The sequence below is a fragment of the Notothenia coriiceps genome, unplaced genomic scaffold (assembly GCF_000735185.1).
Source record: "Notothenia coriiceps isolate Sejong01 unplaced genomic scaffold, NC01 NC01_scaffold00037244, whole genome shotgun sequence".
NCBI classification, from domain to species: Eukaryota; Metazoa; Chordata; class Actinopteri; order Perciformes; family Nototheniidae; genus Notothenia; species Notothenia coriiceps.
Genome location: NW_011369945.1, coordinates 1104450 through 1131916, shown reverse-complemented (window position 1 = coordinate 1131916; position 27467 = coordinate 1104450). Strand labels below are relative to the sequence as shown.

The 27467-nt window shown below is 38.7% G+C and overlaps 1 protein-coding gene across 1 annotated transcript in view; it reads right to left on the bottom strand.

Annotated features, from left to right (window-relative positions):
* myo9aa (myosin IXAa) overlaps positions 1-27467 on the bottom strand; it is a 128108-nt gene that overhangs the window by 35852 nt on the left and 64789 nt on the right. The window contains exons 3-19 of the mRNA XM_010794128.1: positions 26164-26258; positions 26016-26078; positions 24630-24729; positions 22521-22574; positions 20030-20127; positions 19712-19838; positions 19171-19260; positions 15590-15706; positions 15234-15368; positions 10412-10533; positions 8648-8789; positions 7796-7991; positions 6425-6544; positions 4985-5060; positions 2508-2648; positions 1145-1184; positions 939-1061 (exon numbers count right to left, since the gene is read on the bottom strand). Of these exons, the coding sequence (XP_010792430.1) occupies positions 939-1061; positions 1145-1184; positions 2508-2648; positions 4985-5060; positions 6425-6544; positions 7796-7991; positions 8648-8789; positions 10412-10533; positions 15234-15368; positions 15590-15706; positions 19171-19260; positions 19712-19838; positions 20030-20127; positions 22521-22574; positions 24630-24729; positions 26016-26078; positions 26164-26258 (1839 nt within the window). The remainder of the gene's footprint in view (positions 1-938; positions 1062-1144; positions 1185-2507; positions 2649-4984; positions 5061-6424; positions 6545-7795; positions 7992-8647; positions 8790-10411; positions 10534-15233; positions 15369-15589; positions 15707-19170; positions 19261-19711; positions 19839-20029; positions 20128-22520; positions 22575-24629; positions 24730-26015; positions 26079-26163; positions 26259-27467) is intronic.

Below are 27467 nucleotides of genomic sequence, written 5' to 3'. Positions count from 1 at the left end.
GGAATTCAGTCTCCTCCTCTTCCTCCTCCTCCATGGGAGATTAAAGCAATCAGGGCAGCACAGGATGTGGGAAGTGAAGTCATCCACACACTGGGGCCTCAGCACTCCTCTCTACTGTACCTCCAACAGCCAGAGAACAGAGTTCACGTTCAAAGAAATCAGGATAAAAATAAACCGTTTTCAGTTGTTGAGTGTTATTCTAAGCTGGTTTGTATTACAGACTGCATACAGTACAAGAGATATTTTTGACCTAAAGACAACCAAGTTATTCTGTACTGTATGTTAACAGTAGTTGTCAGTGTCATTAATCTCACTTTTAAGTGTATGAAAAAAGAAAAACCTCTGCTGTGAAATGCATAAAAAACAAAGAGTAGAGGACCTACATTTTAAAAAAAATTGTAGGAATTAGTTCATTCTTGTTTTCTTGATCCTCAACTCCTGTTAATTTAACACTAATGAAACACATTTCAAAAGAGTGTGGTTACTCCCTCACAAATCCTCCCCAAGTATTTTTCATGAGACATTTATTTAGCTTTTTGTCTTAAATTCCCAGACATGAAGTCATACATATTAGACTTGTGTGTATGTGTGTGAAAACGAGGCAATAGACTTCACACACATTATTCACAAATACAGGGATAAGACAGCGGACAGCGAAGGGCTGGGGGGGGAGCCAGAGAATTGGAGGGATGTTTTCAGCCACAGCCAGTTGTAACAGGACACACCTTGTTTTTATCATAGTCACAGCTTTTATCCTCTCTGCAGCTCGGGCTAATCGTGTTATTTTTATGGTGAGAGCAGTGAATGGCGAATCATTGAGCATTGCAGTGTGCTACTGGCTGTGTGTGTGTGTGTGTGTGTGTGTGTGTGTGTGTGTGTGTGTGTGTGTGTGTGTGTGTGTGTGTGTGTGTGTGTGTGTGTGTGTGTGTGTGTCTGACCTGGAACTGAGCGCTGATACTGGGTGGTTTCTTCTTCTTGTGGAGGTGCAGCAGCGACTTGGTGATGCGGTCGTGAAGCGTCAGGTTGCTCAGGTACTTCAGTGACCTGACGTTCAGTAAATGCTGCCGATGTGACGAATAGTCAGTTAAACATGTTGATCATTAATTACTTTGTTAGAATCTATAAAAAATGATCTGGACTGTACCTTGGGAAGAACTGACTTGGATTTGTAGTTTTTGTTCCTCCTTTCAGTAAAAAACAAGGAAAATAAAAGTTAGTTCAGGAGTCAAATCTATTTTGAGTATTAGAGCAACCATTTGCCTCTATGTGTTCTTCAACAGGTGAGAAGGGAATATGTTTTAACTGTCAAGTAAAAGCACCAGACATTCCTCCCAAGTGGGTCATATTCCTGTCAATAAAACTTTATTCATCCCTGTGGGGAAATCTGCGCGCACTTGCTGCCCTCCGGAGGGAGATCAGAGGTCAGGGTCAGCTGCAGAGCAGCACCCTCGGAACTGGTAGGAATGTAGATGACTAAAGGACACAAGGCAGGACAGATGTTTTCTGACACTGAGTTTGAACTCAAGTCTTTCCGTTTTTTAAGGTATGCGTCGAGGCCAAACTGCTGATCATCATAACTAGTACATACCAGTAGAAACACTGATACAGGGGTAGACATTAAGGGTAAAATTGAGGGCCAATGGAATTGTATTATCACTGGCCCCACTATTGTAACCACTGGCCCGGAGCATTCGTCCAAAAAAATCGACTAATAATGAAGAAAATGAACACATTTGTTGCAATAGTAATTTATGCACAAACTACATTACTACTTGTACTACAACATTTGAATCATCAGTTCTTCCACATTTTCCTCAATTGTTCATATTTGGTTTATTAAAATAATGATATTGTGGTCATTGTTAAAAAATTTCTGCTATTATGAGTATTATTATTATTTGTATAATGCGCTTTCTGCCTTCCTATCATCAGGAGTTAGACATGTAATGGCTATGTAATAGATTAGATTAGAACCCTTATTATCCTAAACTGCTGGGACATTTCCCTTTAGCCAATATCTTTATATTTTCTACTCTTCACTTACTTGTCAGCAAAGGTCGCCATTGATGTACAGAGCCAACAAAATACCTTGTTTATATCATCATATTGAAGCCAACTCCATCGATCAAGCCAGTATGGCTGAAACTTTCTCTCCCTCTTCTTCTCATACTCCCTGTCATTCTCCTTTAGCTCCTCCGGTGACATTCTTTTATTTGAAGATTGCTGTTTGCTTTTCACCCAACAACGACAACCGACTCACGAAACGCTATGTTGTAGCAATAATAAACGAAACAATTTAACAAAATTACTTGTTAAGAACCAATACCACTGGACAATTTTTTTTTTTAAAGCAATATTTTTAGTGGCCCGAGCGGGCAAGTGGAAAGTACGTTATGCTGGCCTGGGGTGTCTAAATAGATGCTACAATTCTTTAGCATATCACAATCACAAAGAAAGTACAAAAAAACGACATTAAGTACTGTCTTATTCAGAAAGAAGTTACTGACATGAGGATGTCGTGGGCTCTCTCAAGGAGTTTGCTACTGGCAGAGTTGACAAAGATGCCGTCTTCTTCTGTGGTGGAGCTGCTGGTAGAAAGGCATCGGAGTCGACCCACGCGCCCGTTCCAGCCAAGGCCCGGAGAACTCCTGTAGACAAAACAATAACACACAGATCAATTAAAGTGATTAATTGATGAAAATTGACATACATTATGTATAGTCACTTTTACAAGACACCTTTGAAGCAAACTCTTGATAGGTATGATTTGATAGATGCAAAGATAATACAAATATGGTTTGGGATACTTTTATTACAATTATTTATTTTTTCTGAATTCTTTTCGACCTTTATACCTTAAACTAAACAGTTAGTACTCTGGGTCATAATACATTTCTCACCTCTATTATGACATATTTAAAAAAGCATCAACAGTGTCTTTTGTCTCTGTGAGGGAAATATTTTTCTCAGGAACAAATCTCCCCAGCAGGGGCAGTAACTTCTGTGTATTTCATCTCACAAGTGATTCAACACAGTTTACTGAAGCCTCAAAGGGTTTAAACCTCAGCCTCAAGGTGAAACCTAACCACCCTCCCATAAGGCAAACAAAAACATGTGCGGTCAGATCATGGTTAAAACCATTAACCAGTCTAAGCTTTTTTAGCCAACAGGAGTGGACGGAGCAGCAAAGGCAACTGAGGTACCAACAATATCCACCATCATTGACATAATTCCCAGTGTAGTTGTGGCAGTAGCAGCCTATCATTAATTCAGCTCCACTGAAGTACTTTGATTGCAGTATTATAATTTATGAGTGTACAAGAATGCCTCCTGATGAGTTGCAAGCCGCAAACTATGACACATAGACAACAGTAGCGAGATGTGTTAACTTCTACTCTGTTATTAGCAGGGAGTTGAATCATTCCCACAGAGAAAACAAGGTGGCACACGAGCCAGTGGGAAGGTTCTTAATGGCTAATGAAACTGAAAGTCTCTCCAAAACAGACCCACAGCTTTTTAGTGCAGGGATAGCAGTTTGATTTGGAAACCATTTTACACAGCTGAATTATGAAAATATGCTTTTAAAAAACATAGATTACGCTTGTTCCACTTCAGTGTTGCCGTTGAAATAAACCGCAGATCGTTGGGCTCATGTTTCAAGCTTCTTCTGTGCACAAGAAGCATAATGCTTTGGTCAAATATTTTGTGTTTTGAATTTGAAATACATAATGTAGACATGCTGCAAATAGAAACCAGGTGTCTGTGGAGACATGAAAACACAGCACAAACGTGTGACTGGCTTTTTCATTAGTTTTCTCTCTATGGAGGCTGCACTTCTCCACTGTAATCATCACAGTCTGGGGTAATTCTTCCAAGAATCCCAGAGGAATCTTAAAGATGTATATGATTTATACTACTAGCCTGCATTACATTTAAAATACTACATATTACAGCGGAAGATCCACAAAGCTCAAGTATGTAAGTGTAAATAAAAGTTGTTGGATTTATATTGGTTTCTGGATTTATGTCTCCATCTTCATATAGTCTTCTGCAACTATTTAAGGGTTTGTTGTGAATGACCACATAATAATATAAAATAAAATAAATAATGTTTGACGTCACAATGTTAGCTAATGAATAATGACAAATACTCAGTTTCTATCTGGGCTACCATATAAAGAAAATTAGTTAGAATTACTCCCCAGTTGATCATCGGTCTCAGTATATGGTAATGCTACAATATGCTTCTTGTAGTGAATGTTTATCTCCATAGTCTCTCTTAAGAGTCCCATAAAGCATTGCACTGTCCGCTGTCTGTCCAGCAGACAAGTACTCTGCAGGGACTTCATATTTATCGCTCTCTGGGCTCTCCTCTCAGATGCATAGCTCTGACTTTACATCACCGAGGAAGCAGCTGCAGAGGGTTTAGTACTCTCCTATGTAGAGGATGGGTGTGCGAGTGTGAGAAAGAGACATGTAGAGGGGGGGAAAGGTTGCAAATCAAATTAAGGAGGTGGGGGGGTTAACAGCCCCAGACTGAGCTCCTGTGTAACAAAAGCTGTCTGTACCAGCCGCTCTGTGCCACCACTGGTGCGCTGTCGCGGGCTGCTAATCCCACTGTCCACAGCTAATTAGAGGAGGTAGTCTACCAAATGCTCGGGTCACAGCACAGTTATCACTCCCTTTTTTTCAAGGCATGCCATGTGTGTCTCAATGCCCAGAGGATGATATACTTACAATATTGATAACACAAAAATATTTAAAGAAGGCTAGTGCAGCTGAAGGGAATCAAAGGGTTTCATATACTTTATTATGCTTATAAGAATCACTTGAGGCCAAGGGGGTAAGTACTGGGAAAATATGAACCATAACGTCACTGGTTTGAGTTCAACTGGGAACCTTTCTCCCCTAATTTCTCCTAATAAGGTTCACAAAACACAAAATTACAAAAAATCATCTTAAACGAAAAAGAAAAGAATCTTACCGTGGTGAGTTCTCATTGATGGTGTTGCTTCCTTGAAGGTCTGATAGTGGGGTTCGAGGACTCTTTCTGGTCACACCTGATCACGAACAAACGGGTCGGCATTTTGTGAAAAAGCACAAAAACACACACTCACACACAAAGAAAGACTTACACACAAACACACACACTTACACGCAAACAAAACAGACATAGAGACACTTAAACCCTTCCCATGTAAATAACCTCTATGTGACACTCCAGTGTTATTCCAGTGAGTGTTATGTGCCTTTTTATAGAAAATATAATCTGCTGCAGATGATTTCATATTAAAAGATGGTAAAATGCTTAAATAATTGAAGCTAGTTGGGTCTGGATTGTTTGCTTAACACATAAGTTATTTAAAAATACCAATATTGAACACACATGTTGTTAAGTAGTCAGCTATCTGATGATGTAAAGCAGGGAGGTGACCTTTCAGTTGAACTAAAGAGAATTTAAAAAAGGTAAAATTGTGAGCCAAATGGGTTTTCAAAAGCTTTTTGTGGCTTTGTTTTGGTGGTGATACGCCTAAGCAATCAATCATAGAGAAGAGATAACAGATATCTACTGTGTATGTTAAACTACCTAAAATAAATATGTTATCTGATGTGTGAACATTATACCGTTTTCAGTTTCATCACTTTGTACAACATTTTCACTTTGATCAGGAGCTGCAGGGTGGCCCAAAACAAGAACACACATGTGGGTGTAATGAAATGAAATAGTGCAGGAAAGCGATCTGTGAGAGAAGTGTGTGTCCTGCACCACATGTAAAGATACCTGTGAGAAAATGAGTGTTTTTTTTTAGTCTTTCTACCACCACCACCAGTGAACGTGGTATTAGTGAGAGGTGAAGCCTGTTGATTTCAGATGTGTGCTGTGGTGGACAAGCAACTTCACCCACTGCCCCCCCCCCCTACATACCGGACAGGACATGAGAATGTAGCCGTGTGACGAAACAGAGAGGGATGGACACCTACAGGTGTTACTGTGTTGTTTCCCCACACCAAAGTAAACTGAGCAATACAACCCATGCATTTCTCTGCTAGCCTTTTACTAGAACAGTGTAAGAGACAGATTGGTTGGAGCATGCTAAACAAGAACAACATGCAAGACAAGACTAAGAACAAATGCATGCAGGTGCATACAGTGAGAGAGGGGGAAGAGGGAAACGGAGGGAGCGGAGGCCAACAAGCATCTAGTCTAATTAAAGAAAATAAGAGTTGCAAATCAAATCACAAAGCAGAAAATAAGACCTGTGTTTAAAGTTGTCATATTATTTTGAGCTCTTTTTTCTTGACTTTTGCTCAAGTACGGTGCAGTAAAGTCGATGATGTTGGTCAGCCTTGTCCCTACAGTTTCCCAGGTTATGGTCCAACATTAAAAAGTAACAAGGAGTTTTTATTGTATTGGCAGCCTTACTGTGCTTCTCCTCTTTGCATCTCTGCAGGATCTCTAAGCTTCTCTGATGCACAGGGTGCTGCAGAAAGCTAAAACTATCCACACTTTTCAAAACTGCACAGGGAGCAGCGTCATCATGCCCTTGGAGAAGCAAAACAAAAGAAAAACAAGAGAAAAAATACACAAGGAAAGAGAAAGGGGGGGGGAAGAAAGAGAGAGATGACAGGTTAGACAGCGAAGAAAAAGAGATGCAGTCGTCTACTGGAGAGATACCTGTGCAAGACTTCTGGAGAGGAGATGATGGACATTCACCACTGCAGTTGGCTGCAGCATTAGATGTTTGTCATTGTAGTTCTGTGAGTAGGTTCGTCCCCCAAAGGCACTCCCTTACAATGTCTTCTAGAAGTTTTTTCTGATACTACAATTTAGTCATTTTAGGCAGTGAGGACTAGCCCATTATTATTTCATTTAACATAAAGGACTTCAAAACTAATTTGATTTGCAGAAATGTTTCAGAAGACATGTAACGGGTTACCTTGAGTGACTGTTAAAAGGATTTCTAAAAGATAGCTAAGGATGAGCAAAGGATACAAGACTTCTACAGTATTTTCACATAACAACATCTACATGTACAGTGATACTTAAGGAAAGGATCAAGAGGGTGCAAAGTCTGATTCTTTAGACGGCAGTGCTAAAAGAAAATCTAATGGTAATATCTAGAGCATGGCACGTTTATCCAAGGGAAAAGAAGGCATTCATAGGCCGAAGCTCAGAGGGACAAAGAGAAAGAAATACATGGCAGCACTATGCACACACACTACAGAAGAGTGACTACCGAAAAATCACATATTGCTGAGATAAAGCTAACTATAGTTAAAGGGAGAGGACTAAACCAAGTCTGCATGGCATGTGAGTAGAGAGTACTGTGCTTCTGAAAACTAAAACATAATCAGTACTGTCATTTCATGCTGTTGATTGGATCAAATGTGCTTGTAGCAAGAGATGGTAAATAATCCTATAACCATTATTCTCTTTTAGTAGTTTGATAGTTCACCGTTGTTCTTGTTGTATTAGAAAGTCATAGATGCCCACATGCCATTCACTAAAGTCAATGTCGTTTCCCTTTTCGTCGATTCTTTAGTGCTGCTTTGACAAAGTGAGCAAATATTTTCATCATTTATTCTAATAAAGATTGCAGAAAAATGCAACAAATAAATAAAAAAATATAATTAAAAATGTTAAAGACATTTGGTGATGACAGATAGATAGATATATAATAGTCCTTTGACGTTTGAAGCTCAGATGAGATTTCTCATCTCATTTATGGAGGGAATGCTGCCTCGCCGCTTTAATGTGCATATAAGTGGAGTTTTGCTAAGTCAGGGAGCTCACCAGGCTTTTTCTGCGTGTGTCTCTTCCCGGCCTCTCTGAAAGCCACCAGGGCCCTGAAGTAGGCTCGGAGTACCGCCCAGCGGAAAGTGGCAGAGGGTTCGATGCCCATCAGCCCGCAGATGAAGGCGTTCTTGCTGCTCTTCAGTAAAGCCACGATGTCTGGACGCATGTGGTCTGTGTTCTTTTCCCTGAAATCCTGTGTGTGGCAGAGGAAAAAAAAAGAACTGTATTATTGGTCTAGTTTTGTGGATCTACATTAGCTTCAGCCATAGCAGTTGCTCACGCCCCCCGAAACAAATGTGTTATTGGTGATATTTGGCTATAACCTTTGACTGGACAAATCTTTAAATTGAAAGATGATCCAATAATTCATCTGGCTATTCAATATTCAAAAAGCATCATAAATTCAGATATATAATGTCATTTTCTCTGATTTAAAACTTAAAAATGTAAGAACTCTTTGATTCTCTAATACTGATTGGTATCTGTACACAAAAACCCTAAGCATAACTTTAACTATGTATAAAGTCTTTGGATATCTAATTTGTATGAATCCACATACGTACAGAGAAGGATATGTATGTGTTTGACCAGTACTTCAATAGAGCTGAAAAAAAGTCAGGTAAACCTAGAAAAATAGCTTATGAAAGCAAGCAAACTGAATACAATCTGGCGCAATTATAGTCTGTTACGCATATCAATAATATTAAAACGGTATGAAAAACAAAACAAAACAAATGATCAGTTTTTAAAATAATAATGACGATGTGTTTGAGAACAAGTTTTGGGGGCGCTTTCCAATTTCTTCCTGTCTAATCAATGACTGTATTAGGAAGTGTGGATGACACTGACCTTGACCCCGTACTTGACCTTGCCGGCATAATGTCGGATAATGAAGGCGGGCTCCATGACAGCAGGGAACTCGATGTAGCTGTTCCCCTCATGCTGCCGCTTGAACTTATCCAACAGGGTCTGGTTGGTGGCCTGAGGGAAACTGAAATCAAAGAACAGGAGAGTTTAATTTGAAGTACACTATGTTTTTACATTTGTTTTTTTTTTATATGAAAGCATATCCAGAAAGGACTTCTGCTGGGGAAATCACAATGTTGATGCACCTGCTTTAAAGCTCTTAACTACAGTACGTCATGAACACTTCAGTATAAATCACTGTAAATGTTCCTCGTCAACATGTAGCAAATCAATTAAAGACACAACTTTTCCACCAGTCTCTAATTCACAACAACAGCAATTATTGTGGATCCTTGAAACGTGGCAAGTCATCTGATCTGTAACCAGTTTTGACATTTTATCCTGTGACGCCACAGGGTGAGGAGGATTATCACTCTAAGCTGATCTTGGTTCAGATTTCCCTTTCGTCCTTTAATATAGAGAGCCAGCGATTCTGCAGAAACAGCTTACAGGAAGAGGAGAGGGAAAGAAGGAGACACCAGGGGTTTTTGGAGCGGGGTGAAACCTGATCTATGAAGACAACACAGTCAAAGACTCCTTCCAGCTTTTCCAAGTGGGAGGAATTTGATTCAGTGTCCGTCCAAATAAAGAAGAGGGGGGAATACAGAAGGACTTATTGTTTGTAAGAATAGTCACATTGAAGCCAAGGAGCTGACAAGAATAAATGTACTGTTTAGAGGGTTTACGTTTTAGGCTACTCCATCAGTAGATTAGATTTATTAGCAAAAATTCCTTTAACATTATTATAATGTATATATTTTCTGAATGTTTCAATAATGTGCAGAATAGTTTTTCTACACACACTTTGAGCATGAGCTGATTTGTCACTCGCCTGCATCAGGGTAGAAATAAGTCTAGATTGGTTTGTATGTCCATATTTTGTATTTGGAAAAAAAGTAAAGTAAATGGATTCCAATATGTTTACCATTTAAGTGCCAGAGTTGATAATCAGGATATCATTGTTAATGGCAATTATTTGGCCTGGGTAAGCAATGCATGGAAATGAACCGTAGCTACTCCATATACCGGTAAGCTATTACGCTAATAAGGTAATAATGCCACCAGTTAAAGACTTAGTATTTAGGCCACTAAATAGGAATTCTGAAACAAGCCTGACTAACATGTTAGCTAAGTCAAAAACCAAGCAGACGTAGAGCATTTCAAGTGTTTGCTTATCTCTATTTTGGTCTGTAGATGCTTAATATTCATATTTTTTGCTAGCCGTTTATTCTGTCTGCCACGTATAATAATGTTAATGATACATATTATCTATTTTCCTGGTGCTCAAAGCGCCAAAACAATGTGCTGAAAGAGGAGGAAAAAGCAGCTGAAGAGAAGAGATTAGTTGACCATTTTCTGCGTGTGTGACACTACAATCTACTCATCTACATTAGACATTTTAAAAAGTGACATGCAGAGAGGAAGAATTACCTAGCTGCAGCTTTCTTTACACGTGCGAAAACGTTTTAGGCCTGAAAATTGTAGTTGTTTTGTTATGTATTTTGACATTATCAAACCAATCAACTGTCACGAAGCCCGCCAAGTTTGCTGCCAGAAATGTTTGATGGTTTGACTCAGAGGAACATAAAAAGAGCTTCCAAAGAAACAAACAGTTCCAACAGGAAAGCAGACAGCATGAAGACTCACTTGCACTCTTCGTCCAGGAGATGGAACAGCGCTGTGGGCTTCTTGCTGATCAGGTTGATGCAGCCTGTGTTGTCGATGTAGTCGATGTTGTGCCAGCTGATGCCCTCTGCCCTGTATTCCTCCTGCAGAAACACAATACAGAGAGAGATGCTCAATTTCAGTTATACTGTAATAATAATACTTTGCTTTCAAGCCATGTAAAAGGATGTAAGGACTTTATCTTTGGTTGAATTTTTAAAGTTTTCAGCAACACTTACTGCACAAAAACTATTATATATGCTATATTTACTGTCAAATTCAGTTTTAGGTTAGAATTATTGATGCTTGTGGTGGCATCAAAGACTAATAAAATGCTCACTAAAAAAGTAATAATTAACTTGACATCAAAAGCAGACAAGTGATCCTACAGTATGCAGGACAAGCTGGTTGAAATCTTTTAAACAAAGCAATAATGTTGTTGGTTTGCCCTCTTTCATGTTGTCTCCCTGTGCTATAAAACACTCTTCAGATCTTTTCCTGGGCTCTCATTCGGAGCATTTATCATTAATTCCTCCCCATATATTATTATGCTCCTGTCTTCCTGGGAAAGAGATTTAACCATAAAGACCTTAATCCAGGGGAAGTTTAATAAAAAACACTGGAATCTCCTTTTCTCTTCTCTTGTGACTCTACAGTCAGAAGCATGTTAATTAATGTTGCTTACTCCACAACTATAGGCAATAAAGGAGAGAGTTTTTAGTTCTGGACTTGAATGTAGCACATGTCTGATTGACTTCCATTGCTGGTAGAACTTGTAGAAAAATGTCCATATTTCCCTGAGATTACAACCGTCCAAGATAACCATCCTGTAACACTTCTTCTTTTGCACTGATTTTTTAGTTTGTGCTGAGCTATCGCCACTCAAACTATCCAACTCATCCTTATCAACAAAAGTTATATTTAACTTTTTTAAATACATCCTTCAACGGCAGCAATTACTCGCTCACTGAAAAGTGCAGCCGGCTGTCTTTTTGGAGACATTACGAATGCAGGAATTAAAGCGGTTTTGAGAAACAAAACAGTTATGTTTAAACGGTTTATTTAGTGGACAAAAATAACAATTTGACCTCCAATTCTGTATAAGCATTTAAAGTGGCCATTTATGGGATGATTGCAAAAAGGAATGCGGTCATCTCATCTTTCCAAAGTTACGTCATCTTAAATGTTTTGATGATTCTTGAAAATGACATTTAATCCAGCACTATACTTGAGTTGTACTATGCATGAAAACTACAAATGTTCCTACATACAGTATGTACAATACAACTATATTCTAAAATATTACAACAATGTGCAAATAGCCATTCTGCATAATGAGTATTTACTTTCTTACTTAAAGTTTGTTTTGCTGGTAATACTTTTAATTAGTTTTATTTTTAATTCAGGATCTTACATTTGATTAGAGTATTAAGTAAAGGATCTGTGAACTTGTTCCTCTCCTGGAAATATTGAAAAGTCCTTTATTCTTTTATAGAGAAGACTGACATAGTTGTTTTTTTTTCTGCAATGTAAAATATCCTCTTTCATGCATTTTTTGTTTTTATAGAGAAATTAAGAATGACATAAAAACAAGGTTTTAAAAAAAAGGCGTCAGTTAATGACACTTTTAACTCATATTGCTTATTCTTTTATTTTTCTGTTCACTCACTCAATTATATAATAAGTAAGTCAAAGCTGTACCACACGTGCATCTTTTCACAATATCAACATCCAGATCGTAATATTTGACTAATGACAGGTTTTTACTTGTGTGTGTTTTAATAACACACACTGGCTGGAAACTATAAAAGGAACATCTATGCAATATCATTTAATACAAAAGCTCTGGAATAAACGTTTGTGAAGCTTATAACATCCCATTTGCGTCAGATGGCTGCTGACTCGAGGCTTTGGTAATCGCTAAGCTGCGGTTAGTGGGGGTGTTGTATTAAATTGCGTTGTACAGGATACTGTATCCGCCCCCTGGACATGCCTTTAAATCATCTTCCAACAACAACAACAACAACTGTGATTCACTCTTATACTGACTCAACCAACAATACACTGAATGTGCGGATTCAGCTTCCACACAACTTATCTCAGATTGTGTTTATATTATTGTTTACAGTTTGTACTAATAGTGTTTTGGTTGAAACAATCACAATGTAAATTATAGCTTATTCCCTCCTAATGCTGTTTTATATGTCTCTGTCAGTCATCACAACTTTCATCAGATGCTTTTTTTTAAAATATATGTTGGGACTTATATATATTGGAAACCTTCCTTCTCACCATCACAGTAACAGATTAACAGGTTGGAAAACAGCTATTGACTGTTAAAATGGCCTACACCAAAAGTAAAGAGCAATGCAAAGCCGATAACTCACTTCATGATTATAATATATTATTATAGTTATTGTATTATTATACTAACATTCTCCTTTTTCCATTTCATGTCTTCCAACTATGCGATTACTGGCAAAGAGGTTGTTTGAAAAGGTTGAAAAATAGAGCAAAAGAAGAAAAATAATTACTATTTCGCATTACAATGACCATCAATGTGCCCTTAAGCAAACCGTGTAGCCCCTATGTGCTCCCAGCAGTGACTCACTGTTCGACAGATGAATGGAAATGTACCGCATGGATGTAACCGTAGATGAGGGTGTGAAACTTGCTTCAGCGGAAATATGAACTATGCCAGCACTTGGACCACTTGGTTGAATCATTTTGGGAGGCTTTCAGACCACTTCAGTGGTGCACATCGATATTTCCACATACAACTAATTATTTACTTCGTAATGGTTTACAGTAAACCATTACGAAATCATAAGCTCTCCAGTATGCTCTGATCAAGACTGTGATGCAGTTTAAATCAATGTTATAATGTAAAAACTCCATTATCATGTGACATAATGTGTAAAGATGTGGATTTAATTCTCTTTTCCTGATAATATCGATGATGTCTGATAGAAAACAGTACTGTGGCTGCAGTGTGATTCATGGAAAACATTAGAAATCCATATGAAAACACATTTACTGTTCACCAGCAGAGTAGTTGGGTCTAGTGGGGGTCAATATACTGTAAATCAGATCAACTCTGTCATTATTTGTTTGAATGGTTATTTACTGCTGGGTTTTAAGTCTCTGACAAAACACATAGTGACAATACATCAGCTCAAGCGCACACATTCTGAATGGGAGCCTATCATAAACAATACTCTAGTGTACGTACAAGCAGGCCAAATCAACTATGTTTTTTTCAAGGTTACAGTGTGTTTTGTTAACATTTAAATTGCCTTATCACCCTATCAATTCACTGTTCGTTACGCAATCCCACTCAATACACATTTTAATCTTCAACATTAACACAACAAAAAAGATTATTTGCCACAGTGAGAAAATCAGGCTGCATTTAAAGGAAACAACACCAACAAATAAAATCAGGGCAAACACCATGAGCAATTTAGTTGTGCTCAAGGCTGAATCTACTCTGACCTGTTAATTCTGCAACCAGTAGCACAGGAAGTAATGTGCAAACACTGGCAGCTGAAGCCTCAAAGAGAGAAAAGTGAAAAGCTGGTACAAGATTGAGATCTATGAACTACTAGTTATTATGGCCAACTAATATTCAGTCTGATCTCAAACATGTTTCATAAGGAAGAAGCATCGTACAGGGATGAGTAGAATTGTTTTAATTAAAATAAATAGTTTGGGGGCAAGGGCAAACCAAGTACTTATTGATTGTATTCTTAAAATTCTGCACATCGCATCTTTATAGATTTTTTAAAACTTTACACACAGCCTGTGCATGTTTACATTTCTTCTCTGCCGAGGTTGCATTTAAACATGGATGCTTCACGGGTCTTAACAGGTTTGCGATTTGAAGCTTCATAAACCTTTACATTTTATTAAGAACAAACCAGCTTAACATGTGAATCTGACGAGTCAACACAATAATTCAGCATTTCCCTGAAAGTAATGCTTCAACCCATAAAATGAACATTTGTTTAACAGTTACACACACTGTGTTATCTCGAAATCCTCACAAAAACATGGCTTTTTTTGACATGACTTTTCTAAATTTTCTTATTCTTAGTTCATCATGGCGGTATGGAAGAATAAATTGCGTTTTGAACAAGGGACTTGATGTAAAAATGATCATTAGGTGTTACGTTTTCCTTTAACCTAACCCCCAAAACAAAGAAGTTGTTCAACACTCTTGTCATGACATATCTGGCGTATAAATCTTGACATATTTAGGGCATTGGGATTAGAAAGGGTTTGTGAACAACTGCCTTTGTACAAAGACCAGTCACCTTGGGGACACAGTCCTTCAGTCACAGTGTGTTTCATGAACAGCATGGACGCTTGTCAAACATGTCAGGGCAGGGCTTCTGGTTCAGTCAATGGCAAAGTAAACACAATGTTTAACCTAAAGGAACCTCTTACAGATCAGGACTTAAAGGAGCCCTTTGAAGTCAATTAGCTCACTTAAGGGAACATACATCATAGTCGGGTGGTCACAGGGAGTTGAGTCATATGGGTGTCAGCAACCTTGTTGCATAATGTGATGAAGAATTCCTCCATTGTGGAATTGTCATTGTAATGTATGTAAACTGGGTGGCATGAAGCATTTCCTTGGACATAGTCACAGCCAAAAAAATAAAATCGGCAATATGTTACAATAACAGTTGCAGTAATACAGCAGTTCAGAAGTTCAGCTCCCAGTCAAAGCCTTGAACAGGAAGCCACTAACTAGGAATGATGGACCTTGAGAAAGAAGAATATTTAGGAAATGTCTTACCTGTTCAAGCTTGAAGATATGCTGGTTGAAGTAGTGCTGGAGACGTTCGTTAGCAAAGTTGATGCAGAACTGTTCGAAGCTGTTGTTTTCATAATCCTCAAATCCGAAGATATCGAGCACTCCAATAGACAAGATCTGAGGAGGAAAAACAAAGAAAACATGAACAAAATATTTCCTCATAATAATATGATCAGTAATAGGATTTTTAAAAGCTTAGACACTGTGTCATTGGTATAAGTTATACATCTTAGTGTAGAGGTGGTTGTGTTTTCAACAAGAGTTTAATATGCAATACTAAAATGTATTTGTTTAACTCATGGGTGATTTCATGAGTCGATGTGTTTGTGTTGCCCAACCTTGGTGGTCTCCTCCAGGTCTTTAATGTTGAGCAGAGCGTGGTTGATCCTGAAGACGATCCAGTCAAACAGAGCACTGTACAGGGACTTCGCCATGGAGTCTCGCACCGTACCGGCCTGCAGGTAGACACATACAACAACTTATTCAAAACTGAAAACGGTGAATGAGGAATACAAATGTTTTCTTTTTATCTTTGAGTATTGATTGAACAAATTAGATACACCATTGTAATAACAAGTTTAGAGGAGCTGGTTGGTGGGTTGCGTTACTCGTGCAGAAAGCTGGGCTAGCTCTTTCTCCCGTGCTTCCTGGTATTTATGCTAAGCTAGGCTAACAGGCTACTGGCTTTATAATACTGTCGGACATGAAAGGTGTGTCAACTCCTCATCTAACCATCAGCAACAAAAAGCAAATGAGCGTTATACCCAACATGTCCAACAATTCTTCAACTTTAGGTTTATGAGGAATAGTTGAGCAAAGCTTGAAGAGTTTGAACAGAAATATAAAAAACAAAAACACAGGGAATAGTCAGGAGTCGTGCTCAGCTCTGACTAGAAGGCCAGAGAGAAGAAGTGAGTCTTTAGTGAGGATTTAAAAAACTCTAGTGTCTGGGCCCTCACATGGAGGGGCAGAGTGTTCCAGAGCCTAGGGCCAGCTGCTGCGAAGGCTCGGTGACCTCGGGTTTTGAGCCTTGGGCACTATCAACAACAGCTGGTCAGCAGACCTTAAAGCTCTGGCTGGGGTGTAGTGCTGGAGGAGTTCGGCTCTATAGGCCGGAGCCAGCCTATTTAGTGCTTTGAAAACAAATAAAAGGATTTAAAAAATCAATTCGGAACCGAATTGGAAGCCAGTGAGGCCAGAATTGGGGTGATGTGGTCCCGCTTTTTGTGGCCAGTCAGAAGACGTGCAGCTGCGTTTTGGACTAGTTGCAGGTGTTTAATTGAGGCCTGGTCCATACCCACAAACAGAGCGTTGCAATAGTCCAGTCTTGAGGTAACAAAGGCATTAATAACCCTTTCTAGGTCTTTAAAATATAAATACGACTTGGTTTTGGCCAATAGTCTTATTTAAAAAAAGCAGGATTTGTATGTATTATACATCAGGGCTAGGTCTGGTTACAATGCCCTTTTCTACAGGTCCAGCATAAAGAAAAAACACAGTGAATGGAGGCATTGATAAATTGAAAATAAAATAGATTTATGTTATGTTCTATATTTGAAGCTCAGACAAAAATGGCCCCGTTTAAAAAAAGTTTTCTGAAGAGCCAAGATGTGCAGACAGTCCTATTTCTCCTTTATAACTGAACACTTATGGCTTGAGTGTAAATCACTTCCTCACTGCACTGGCAGCAGTCACTGGACTCAGAACTCTTACTGGAAAATGTATAATGGTTCCTAAAAAAGCTACAATTCAGATTGAAATGAAAAACAGGACAGCACTACCAACCAAACACATCACTACATTTTTGGCACAGACATGCTGGCCGACTGCACTTATCACAGCAGGATGTCCCCGGGCCTTTATTATTGTCATTACCACATCAGCTTTTCTTATGAAATCTGCCAAAACAGTCTAATGTGGCACAAGGATGCGTGTTATTAAAATATGAGTCAGGCCTGATGGAAATATTAGCTTTAATGGGCTAAACATAACACTTTCATATAATGAGGAAATTCTGGGGAAATCAGCATGTTACATTACATGTCACTTGTTAGACGCTTTTATCCAAAGCGACTTACATACTCAATACTGTGAGCAATCCCCACAGGAGCAATTTGGGGTGAAGTGTCTAAGGGACACAACAACATGCTGACTGCAGTGGGGTTTGAACCTGTTCTCCCTTGATCCGAACACCAACGCTCTATCCACTGCGCCACACGCCTCATACACATAAGATATTTGGAAGATATGAAAAATAATAGAGTGCTAGATAAATGCTCTGTGTTTTTTGAAAGCAAGGAGATTATTTGACAAAATCCTTGTGAGATTATTGAAAAAAGATTTCTAATCCCCATATCCGCTGGAAAGATTTGACCTTTCAGCAGCAAAGATGAGCAATGGTTTCCAGAAACAAAACAAACCATGAAAATGCAATTGTTTCTAAATAATTAACAAGGATATTCTTTAGAAAACTCGGACCAAACATGCCTTCCATGAGTCAGGACAGATAATATTTGGAACACGGCTACATACTGCAGTCTAATGACCCATAAGCTTTTCATTATTTAGAGGAAGCTGGACTTAAAACACAGAGGGAAACAGTCTCATAACTCTGAGCAAATGGAGAAAAGTCATTACAGAAACGCACAGATTTATTTGAGGTTTTCAAGTGTATGATTTTAGTTAACAGGCAATGAGATTGTTGTGACTGTTAGAGCAATATTTACATAGAGACCACCCAGTGAGCTACCAAAACAATCTCTGTTTCATATAAAAAGGTTCTGAAATATCCAACAGGCCATTATGAGGTTGTATGTGTAACACACCACCATCTTCTAGGAGAGTTTGTGGTAAGAAAAACAGCTGGGATAGATGATCTTGGTGAACATTGTGAGCTATTTGTACTGGATTATAATGAGATGACTTAAAGAAACTCACTGTATGTGAACATGAAAATGATTAAGATTTGATATGATTGGTATTTGACGTATATAGCAACCATGACACGTTTAAAAGTTGACTAAATACTTGTGCATTGCAGTATCTGAGTAAAAACCCTTAATTCAAACTGGCACTGTATCCATGTTTCCTCTTCACTTTCAGATGGCTCTCATCTGCAGACCGTGACGTGTGTTTGTTTTCAATGAAAACTGTAGAGGGACTTGAAATGCATTCCTGTCTCTGTAAACACACTGAAGGACTTGGTGCATGTGTGTGTGTGACTGTGTGTAGCCACAGACGGTAAAGCTGCAGTGAGTGAGAGGAGTGCAGGCGGAGATCCGGCCCTGGTACACGCTGCCCTGTAAACACAGCCGGGTCAGACTGAAGACCCAAGGCTGCAGCGACGTCATAGACTTGGCAAACTGCCTTCAGTTTCAATACTGATAATTACTTTATATACTTTTCAAAAATGATCAAAAGTCATACAAAAACTCATATGGCCTTATATTTAACTCCAATTCACTACTACAGTAAACAGTATGCACTAAACAGTCATCTCGTTTGTTTGTTTTTTCCAGGTGTGAGCAGCTCCGTAATTTCCTCATATGCATTGCATTCTGGGACAATAGTGGACATTACAGGGAAAATAGAATTACACTTCTATATAAGTATAAATACTTTGTGTATTCAGATAAATTTAAGAAGTTGCCTGTTATTTACACCGTAGGAAAGTGATGTTGCATGAAAGTAATAGACATTAATCATCACTTGGGGGAACTTGAAAATTGTAGTAGCACTGCAGAAACAATCACTGAGGGAATATCAGGACTTATAAATTCATTGGCCTGTGAGCAACGAGACGAAGGGGAGGGAATGTTTTGGTGCATTTCTGTGTCCACATTCCTAAAGTCGCCATGTTTAATACGTCACACTAGTTTGATATTTAAGGTTAGCACTGCTATTAGGAGAAGAGTCTCACCTCTGAAAGTTTGTAGGGAACAATAAGCTTCTCTCCGACAGTGACCGTCTTCCGTGTCGTCAGAGCTTCAAACAGCATCTCTTCTTTCACCTGATTGGAAAAGCAAGAGAAAGTAAAATACATGTAATCACAACTGATGATAAAACATCATCATTGTTTAAAGAAAATCAACAGTTTGCGCTGTGATTACAGCATCCTGGATAATTTAAGAGAAAGTCTGACACTCCTTTAAAGTTGCCTTTCGTCTCTGACAGTGCTTCAGTATTTGTGTGGAGGTTAGCAGCTGGAAAAAGTGCTTTAAACATCTACAGTAGTAACTCAATTGTCTCTTCATAAGACTACTTATGTTAAAAGACTACTTACATTAAACTTTACTAAACTGTAAACATTAGGCCCCTATATGTATTTATTAACTACTTCAGGCTGCAATGGAAATCTACATGCTCCAGTCAGAGCGCGCTTATCATGTTGGACTTTGAACCATCCATCTTTATGCAAACACACATTTAGACAATAAGCAGGAATAACAGTTTGGCAGTACCTCCAGTAGTTCTGAGACGACAGGCAGAACCTCTGGGTTACAGATGTCTATCGAGTCCTCCCTGTAGGTTTTCCTCTTGTAGCGGATGTTTCCCAGGTGAAGGATGGCGGAAAGCAGGCAGAAGATCCTAAACAAAAGTTCCGGTAATATTTTAGCAATGCCACAATGGAAAAATACTGTGGGGTTGTCAGCAGCTGGAATCCTTTTGCGTTTGAACTGCAACAACACGTTCCTCTACACACAACCATTTCTCATTGTGGGGACTTTCATTGTACAGTTTATCTTTTCACACACTCATTTTGGTGGTGTGTCACTCACTGTTTGCGCGTGGAAGGGAGAAAGCCCACCATCTCCATGGCCTGCTGAAGCCTCTCAAAGTCATGCTTCAGGTCTTCTCCTTCAACATTGAAGCAGTCCTGCTTTTAAAAAATAAACAGCACCCTGGTTTAATTAGGTTTACAGCAGCTGTTATGACAGCGGCCATCCCAAAGGAGCTGCTGAACAGTTACTATGAAACACGTACAAAAGACTGCTGACATATAGTGCCCAAATGTTTTAGATGAGTCCAGCAAAGACGCTTAACATTGTTTCTTAGTTTACTTAGCAGCTGAAACAAATAAACAGCACAGTGGCATGAAGCAGACAGAATGAAAGACTCAATCTAAAATGAGCTATCATTAAGAAGAGCGGGGGTCAAACAGCAGTCTGATGTGCAGAGCGTGGAGTGAACAGCAGCTTGTGCAGGTTCTGCTCATGGAGCTGATAGGAGCAGCAGTTTATATGTTGTACTGTGTTTGAGTGATGGACAACAAGTTAAAGTATCATAGGGGAGAAACAGGAGTGCTGTCTGCAGAGAGGCCGTGCAAACCTTACACCTGCTCATTTCTGTAACATACAGTACTGTATAGGGCTTCCCCCCTTTAAGTATACAAGTAAGAGCAGGGCATCAGACAGGAGAATAACCCCAATCCTAGACTGTCACTCTATAAAAATGATAAAGTTAACCAGTTGGAGAAACAGCCTGATTCGCCACAGATGAAACCATTAGTGGACTGTGGATAATTGCTAACTGTTTTAATTTACGATAAAGCGTAAAAATGGCAGAAAATGCAGTTTAGCATTTTAAATGGGGACATTTCCTGTTTTTCTTTCTGTTACTTATTTCATATTAAACTGAATGTTTTTGAGTTTTGGACTAACAAAACAAGAAATGTAGATAATAGACATCGCATTAGACTTTGAGAATCTGTAATGGACATTTTTCACTATTGCCTGGTATATTGTAGATGAAACAATCAATCAAGAAAATGGTCTTAATCGAGAATAAGTGCAGATTTCATTGACATGAATACAATCATTACAAGTAAAACAACTGCATTGCAACTAAATGCCGCACAGTATGTGAAGGGGTATACTTGTAGATAAATCTGGACCTGGATTATTTGTTTACCAAAAGAGGAAGAGCTTTTCCCAGACTTGAACCACATGCTTTGATGTAACCACATAATTACACAGTTCACTACACATACACCCTGCGTAATGTGAGCCCTGCTCTTTGCTTTATGGGCCCATTCCACTATGGCTGCCATAATTATCACATACCGAGGCCTCAGGAAGACAAACACTCCAAACATGAGACTTGCACTTACACCGGCGTGCCTCCCTTCAGCATCCCTCGCTGTCTGCTCTCATGGCAGAATCTCACGCTGACCTAATAGTGACTGACGCACATTTTATACTAGGCAGGGAAATCTACATTTACTATAGAAAAGTTGCTCTGACTTATTCTTCTCTCAGGTGAAAACAATCTGTCAATCTATCCTACATCTGTCAATGTAATAAAGAGCATGTATATATTTAAACAAAGATCATAATCATTATATATCAATTTGGAATTACATATACTTTGTCCACCTGTAATTATACAGGTATTGTTCTTGCTGTATTGAAAAAAAATTCTTGTATGGTTACTGCATATATTGTGTATTATTATCATTCACTAATGATGTCAGAGTTTATATTAGCTACAGAATGCATCTCACAGTAACATTTAAATTGAATTCACTTACAGGTTAAAATGAGATTAAGAGAGAACCATTACATTCATTAAATAATACCCCGGGAAGAAAAAAAGCCCACCAGAAAGGCAAAACAAATAAATTCCAACACTAATCACAAAATACTTTTTCGATCATTGACATCAATAAATTAAAGTCAATCTACGGCTACAATTGATTTGAATCAGATCCAGTGAGTGAGAGGTGAGGGTGTGTCTTTAAGCAAATACTTTGTGGCAACATATAATGCTGCACAGCCATTAACTACAAGTGAACATGGCTTGTATCTGCTATACATTATGTTTACTCAGTGGATTTTAGGAGTGATACTCAAATATTTGTTCGACTACCGAGTAAAGTCTTATAAATATATTTTTATATTCTTGGGAGATTTAAATTACTTTAATTATGAAATACTCAATTTTCATAATCAGCATTGTTTCTTTTACTAAGTGAGGACCTCATCACCAGCATGGAGGATTTCACTATTGCTTATAGAAAACACTGCAGTGTCAATGATCAAAAAAGTCAAACAACAAAACACATCAAAAACAAACAAAGCTGAAATAAACATTATCCACACCAAACCAGGAAATGTCAAAAAATTAGCAGAGGGGGAGGAGAGGGGGAGGAGAGGATTGTGCAACTGTGCATGGAAATTGTAGTTTGATCTAAAGGTGCTCAGTTGATCAGAATATCTACTTGTTGAGGTTTCTCCGACACACACAGACAGCACACACACAGATACTGACCGGTTCACTATCACAGTAACTGTCCCAGTGCAGTTGGTGGGTTGACTTTGGCATCTGGAAATGTTAGGGCAGAGTTCACATGGGGAGCAGGGTTACGGTTAGACAGCAGCATTCAAATGAAGACACAATCTGTTCACTAAACACAAACGCATATGCAACTAATAGCAATGGAGGGACGTGCTGTTAAGACACAAGCATTAGCTGGACGTTACAGCTCTATTTGGTAAATACAGGCCAGCAGTCAGGCTTAACATATAAAAGCATTTAGACACTAATGAAAGAGAAAGCAATCACTTTATAACAAGCACATGTCATGATTAAAAACATGATAAACAAGTCGATAAAGCAGGAGGAGATGGTAGATTAAAGTTGCAGGTTTGAAAGACTCATGGACATAAAGGATTCAGATTTGTTTAACCCATATCATTATCATTTAATATTTCAAGCATGTTCAACCTTTTAGTTAATAATGAAAACTTCATTATTAACTAAAAGGTTGAACATGCTTGAAATATTAAGTCTACCACAGCGCAAAAACTCTGTTTTAAGTAAAGGTAACTATTGGATTGCATGATGTTCCAGTTTGTCAGGATGGACTGTTTTACATGTTTATTTCAGGTCTGTTCAAAAAGGCGGGAAAGATACCATCTAAGATTTATGAATCTGCTGATGAAACCAACATTTGGAATAAATTACAACTTTCATAGAGTATGTCTGCTCGTATGTCTGCCTTTCTTAATTTTCTCAGCATCCTATCTGGTCAAAGCAAAGCATTTAAGCAGCCAGCAAGACTGTCAGGGTGTCCTTAAACACACTATCTTTTTGTCTCAACTTATAACTGCATTGCCACACAATACTAACATAACTTTGGACAAAAATGTTTAATTAATTCTGCGCTTATTGCTAATCTAATTGTTGTCATATTTGAGGCTTCAAAAAGTTTATTTAAATTTAGTTGAATGCAAGTTTAAATTAATTAGTTCCAATAGAGTGCCACAGTGAATCTTAAAATCTATCGATTAGATTTATGATTCGAAATTTATAAAAGTAGGGTCACTGTATTGTCTTGGCTGGTCAAATGTACATGTGTGGTTAATGGCTAGTTAAGAGATGCAAAACCACAGGTGAGGCTCTCAAAGCAAAATGCACTATGAGTAACAGACCAAAGTAAGACAAATTATAAACTGGTGAAAAAAACTGGCATGATTGCTACACGTGTTTGTAGCTTGTAAATAAGTCAACGTTATTGTTCTTTATTGTGCCGACAGGGTGAGCAGTAAACTCTAGTTAAAAATTGTAATGGGAGTTTCTTTATGTAAACTTGACAGAATACAGAGAAGAAGAGATACAAGTGAAGGACAGAATAACAACAGAGTGCAAGGTTAGTGCATGCATTTATGTGTGCATGTGTGTGTTTGTGTGTTTGCGTGTGCGCGTCAGTGGCCCGAAGGAATTCCCTGCCCGCTTCTGCGTAGGCGGAAAGGATTTAAGAGGAGGAGGCGGGTCCCTGGTTGTCATGGCGTGACTGCAACAAGTTTTACACAACATCCACATTCCATACATGTAATGTGTGTTTATAGTGGCTCTGCTTCGTGGTTATGTGAAATAGTTTTTTTCGTTTCGGCAACACAAGCAACAGAGACCAGCATTATGTTTTTGTCTTTGTGGTTGTTAGTGATGGTGAACAAATGAGGACGTGTGAGGTCATTAGTCAAAGGTGAATGGAAACCAACGTGTATGCGAAAACCACTTGCATGTAGTTACATCCAAAAATCACAAAGTTCTGAACATATACTCATAGATGTTTAAAATAAAAGTTTCTCTAAAACTATTGATTGTATGTATATTATGTTGAAAGCCATCACAAGAGGATATGATTCCTTTGTTTGCCGATATCTCCCTCTTTCCTGTTAGCAGGGACAAATAACTTTCTATGGGTTTTCTTGGGTCTAACAAGTGGTAAATCGCAATAATACATACACACATAACTCTACACATTAATTAACACTTTGGAACATGCATAGCACACCACAAAAATCTAAACAGAAAGTGACAACAACCAGTGAAAGACAAACCCGGGCGACATTACTTGTTAAAATGAGGTCTCACCTGACTGAGGTAATGGTATTCTTCAGGCTTCATGAGGTGAAAGGATTTCCTCTCTTCTTCACTTGCTCCTGCCAGCAGGTAGTAAAATACATGGTAGTTTCTAAAAATAAAAAAATAAAAATTTTATTTCACTGTTAACCAAAATAGAAAGACAGTTGCACTTTTATTTCAAAACAAGATTAAAGGTTACATCACTATAACACAGAGAAACAACAGCTAATGGAGAAACAGCTTTCTAGGATTCTCCCTATTGATTATAATGTTGTAACTTGAATAACTATCAGCAAAACCACTACCCAAAAGTGTCTTACAATACAGCTTTATTTATAAAGCACTTTAAAACCTCCAGACCAAAGTGCTGTACAGTCAAAAAAACAAACAAAACGTACAAAAAAATAACAGCACAGCTCACACACCATAACACATTTGGTCTTAAATGCAATAAGTTAGCAACGGCAAGACATTAATGTGTCCATTTAGCTTGTCAGTCTGGTAAGGTTTAGCAGTTTATGTTAACCATAAGCTTTATACACCGATCAGCCATGGCATTATGACCACTCACAGGGGAAGTGAAAAACTATTGAATATCTAGAATGGCACCTGTCAGTGGGGGGGATATGTTAGGCAGCAAGTGAACACTTTGACTTCAAGGTTGATATGTTGGAAGCAGGAAACATGCGGTTCAAGAATGGTTTGAGGAAAACGACAACGAGTTCAAGGTGTTCCCCAGATCTTAATCCAATCGAGCATCTGTGGGAGGTGCTAGATAAACAAGTCTGATCCAATGGTGGACCCAACTCGCAACTTACAGGACTTAAAGGATCTGCTGCTAATGTCTTGGTGCCATATACCACATCACACCTTCAGAGGTCTAGTGGAGTCCTTGCCTCGATGGGTCAGGGCTCTTTTTGCCACAAAAGGGGGACCTACACAATATTAGGCAGGTGGTGATAATGTTATAGAATAACTAGTTTGTGAACGTATTGCCCATGATCGGGACCTTATACATTACATATACAGTAGTTTAAATTAGGCTCAGATTACCAGCTGCAACATTAGATTGATGAACACATGAAGGCATCAAAAATGTACTGGTATTCTGAGAAGGGCCATTCTGCATGACGAGTACTCTGTGTATATTTGGATGCTAATCGTCATAAACAAGTAAGACTTAAATATTTTTACAGTGTGCTATTATAACTTTTAGGTAAATACAAGATCCTACTAATGTAATAACATGCTGAAATATATACTTTGAAAGAAATTTCACACAAGCGCTATATACATTGTGTTAGATGAATGTGTATTCAAGAGCAGCAGTGTTGAAATTGAAAACAATTTGGCTTTCTGAAATCATGATTATGTTCTGCTTATCTGAGTGCTCACCGCTCATTGTGCTCCTGATAGACCAGCCTCGACTTCTCCAGCAGGTATTTCTCCACATATGCTCTGAAAAAGGACAATGCAATAAAAAGGAATCAAAACAACTTAAAAACTATTTGTTTTTTGAAAATAAATGTCTCTGGGTTCTTACCCTCTCACAGTGCCGCTCTCCTGGTAGTTCACCTGAATGAACTTGCCAAAGCGACTCGAGTTGTTATTATGGGCTGTCTTTGCGTTCCCAAATGCCTGAAGGGGAAAGAGAGAAGGATATGGTAAATAAAAAAACATGGGAAGATGCCACATATTACAAATCTAACACACAGTTTAGCAACAGATGTTTAAGGTCATGTTCTGGGTCGACTTTAGGTGTGGATCATTTTTCTGTAGGTCAAGCTCACAGAGTCTCTGGCCTCGTGCCAAACATTGTCTTGAAACACTTTCAGCCTGGACAGCACACAGCAAGCTTTTCCTCTTAACCCTTATGTTGTGTTCGGGTCTCCCGTGACCCGTTTCAAGTTCAAATTATATAATAACTACGCTCTAGATTTTTTAAATCGGAACAAGGCTTCATGATATCCTCCAGAACAGCTATATAAACACTACAAAACACATTTTGACAATTGTTGCCAAGTCTGAAGGTCTCTAAAAAAAAGTGTATCATTTGGTGTTCGGGTCTGGGGAGAACCAGCAGAATTGTTTTCGGTGACTCAAGGTCAAATTTGGCCCAATCAAGATTCATCTTTGACTTTAGACACCACCAACCCCCCCACCCCCTTCATCAACTAACAATTTTTCGCAACTTGCACCTGGTCTCCCCTCCCTCTGCCCCCCTCCCCCCACGGGAACTCGACCTTTCTCAAAGAATATGTACATTAACAATTTAACCTGAACACACATATGCATGTGTGCAATATGTGGTGTAATGTGTTTTGGGCCATAACATTAAATTACAACAGGATTTTACGTTTATGAATGCATAATAAGTTAGTTATGATGTAGTTAAAACAATATTGGATGATAGTCTTTTTTTTGTGTGTTTTGGACTGAGATAAATCATGGGGTACTGTACTGTGCGGGTCAAAATGTACCCGGGAACACCATGAACGGTAACAGCTTTTGAACACGACAACACAAGGGTTAAATAGTTTCAAACAGCGTCAGTCCGAGAAGGATTAATAACATGACTACAGGATCTATTCGAGTCAGTCAAACAGATTGCCAGAGTTGGGATGAAGTTGCTGGGGCCAGCAGGCCTGATGGAAAAAAAGCTCCTCAGTGAGTAATGGGATCCATGTGGCCGTGTGGAACATGTGTAGTGGTTGTGCTTTAATAAGCCAGTCCAGTATTTCCCCTTGCAGCTCTGTTTATGTTGTATGGCTGCCTGGAGGGGAAGTCGTTTTTTTGGCCTGCATGAACCCTGCAGTTATTTGTAGCTACGCCACAAGTAAACAAATT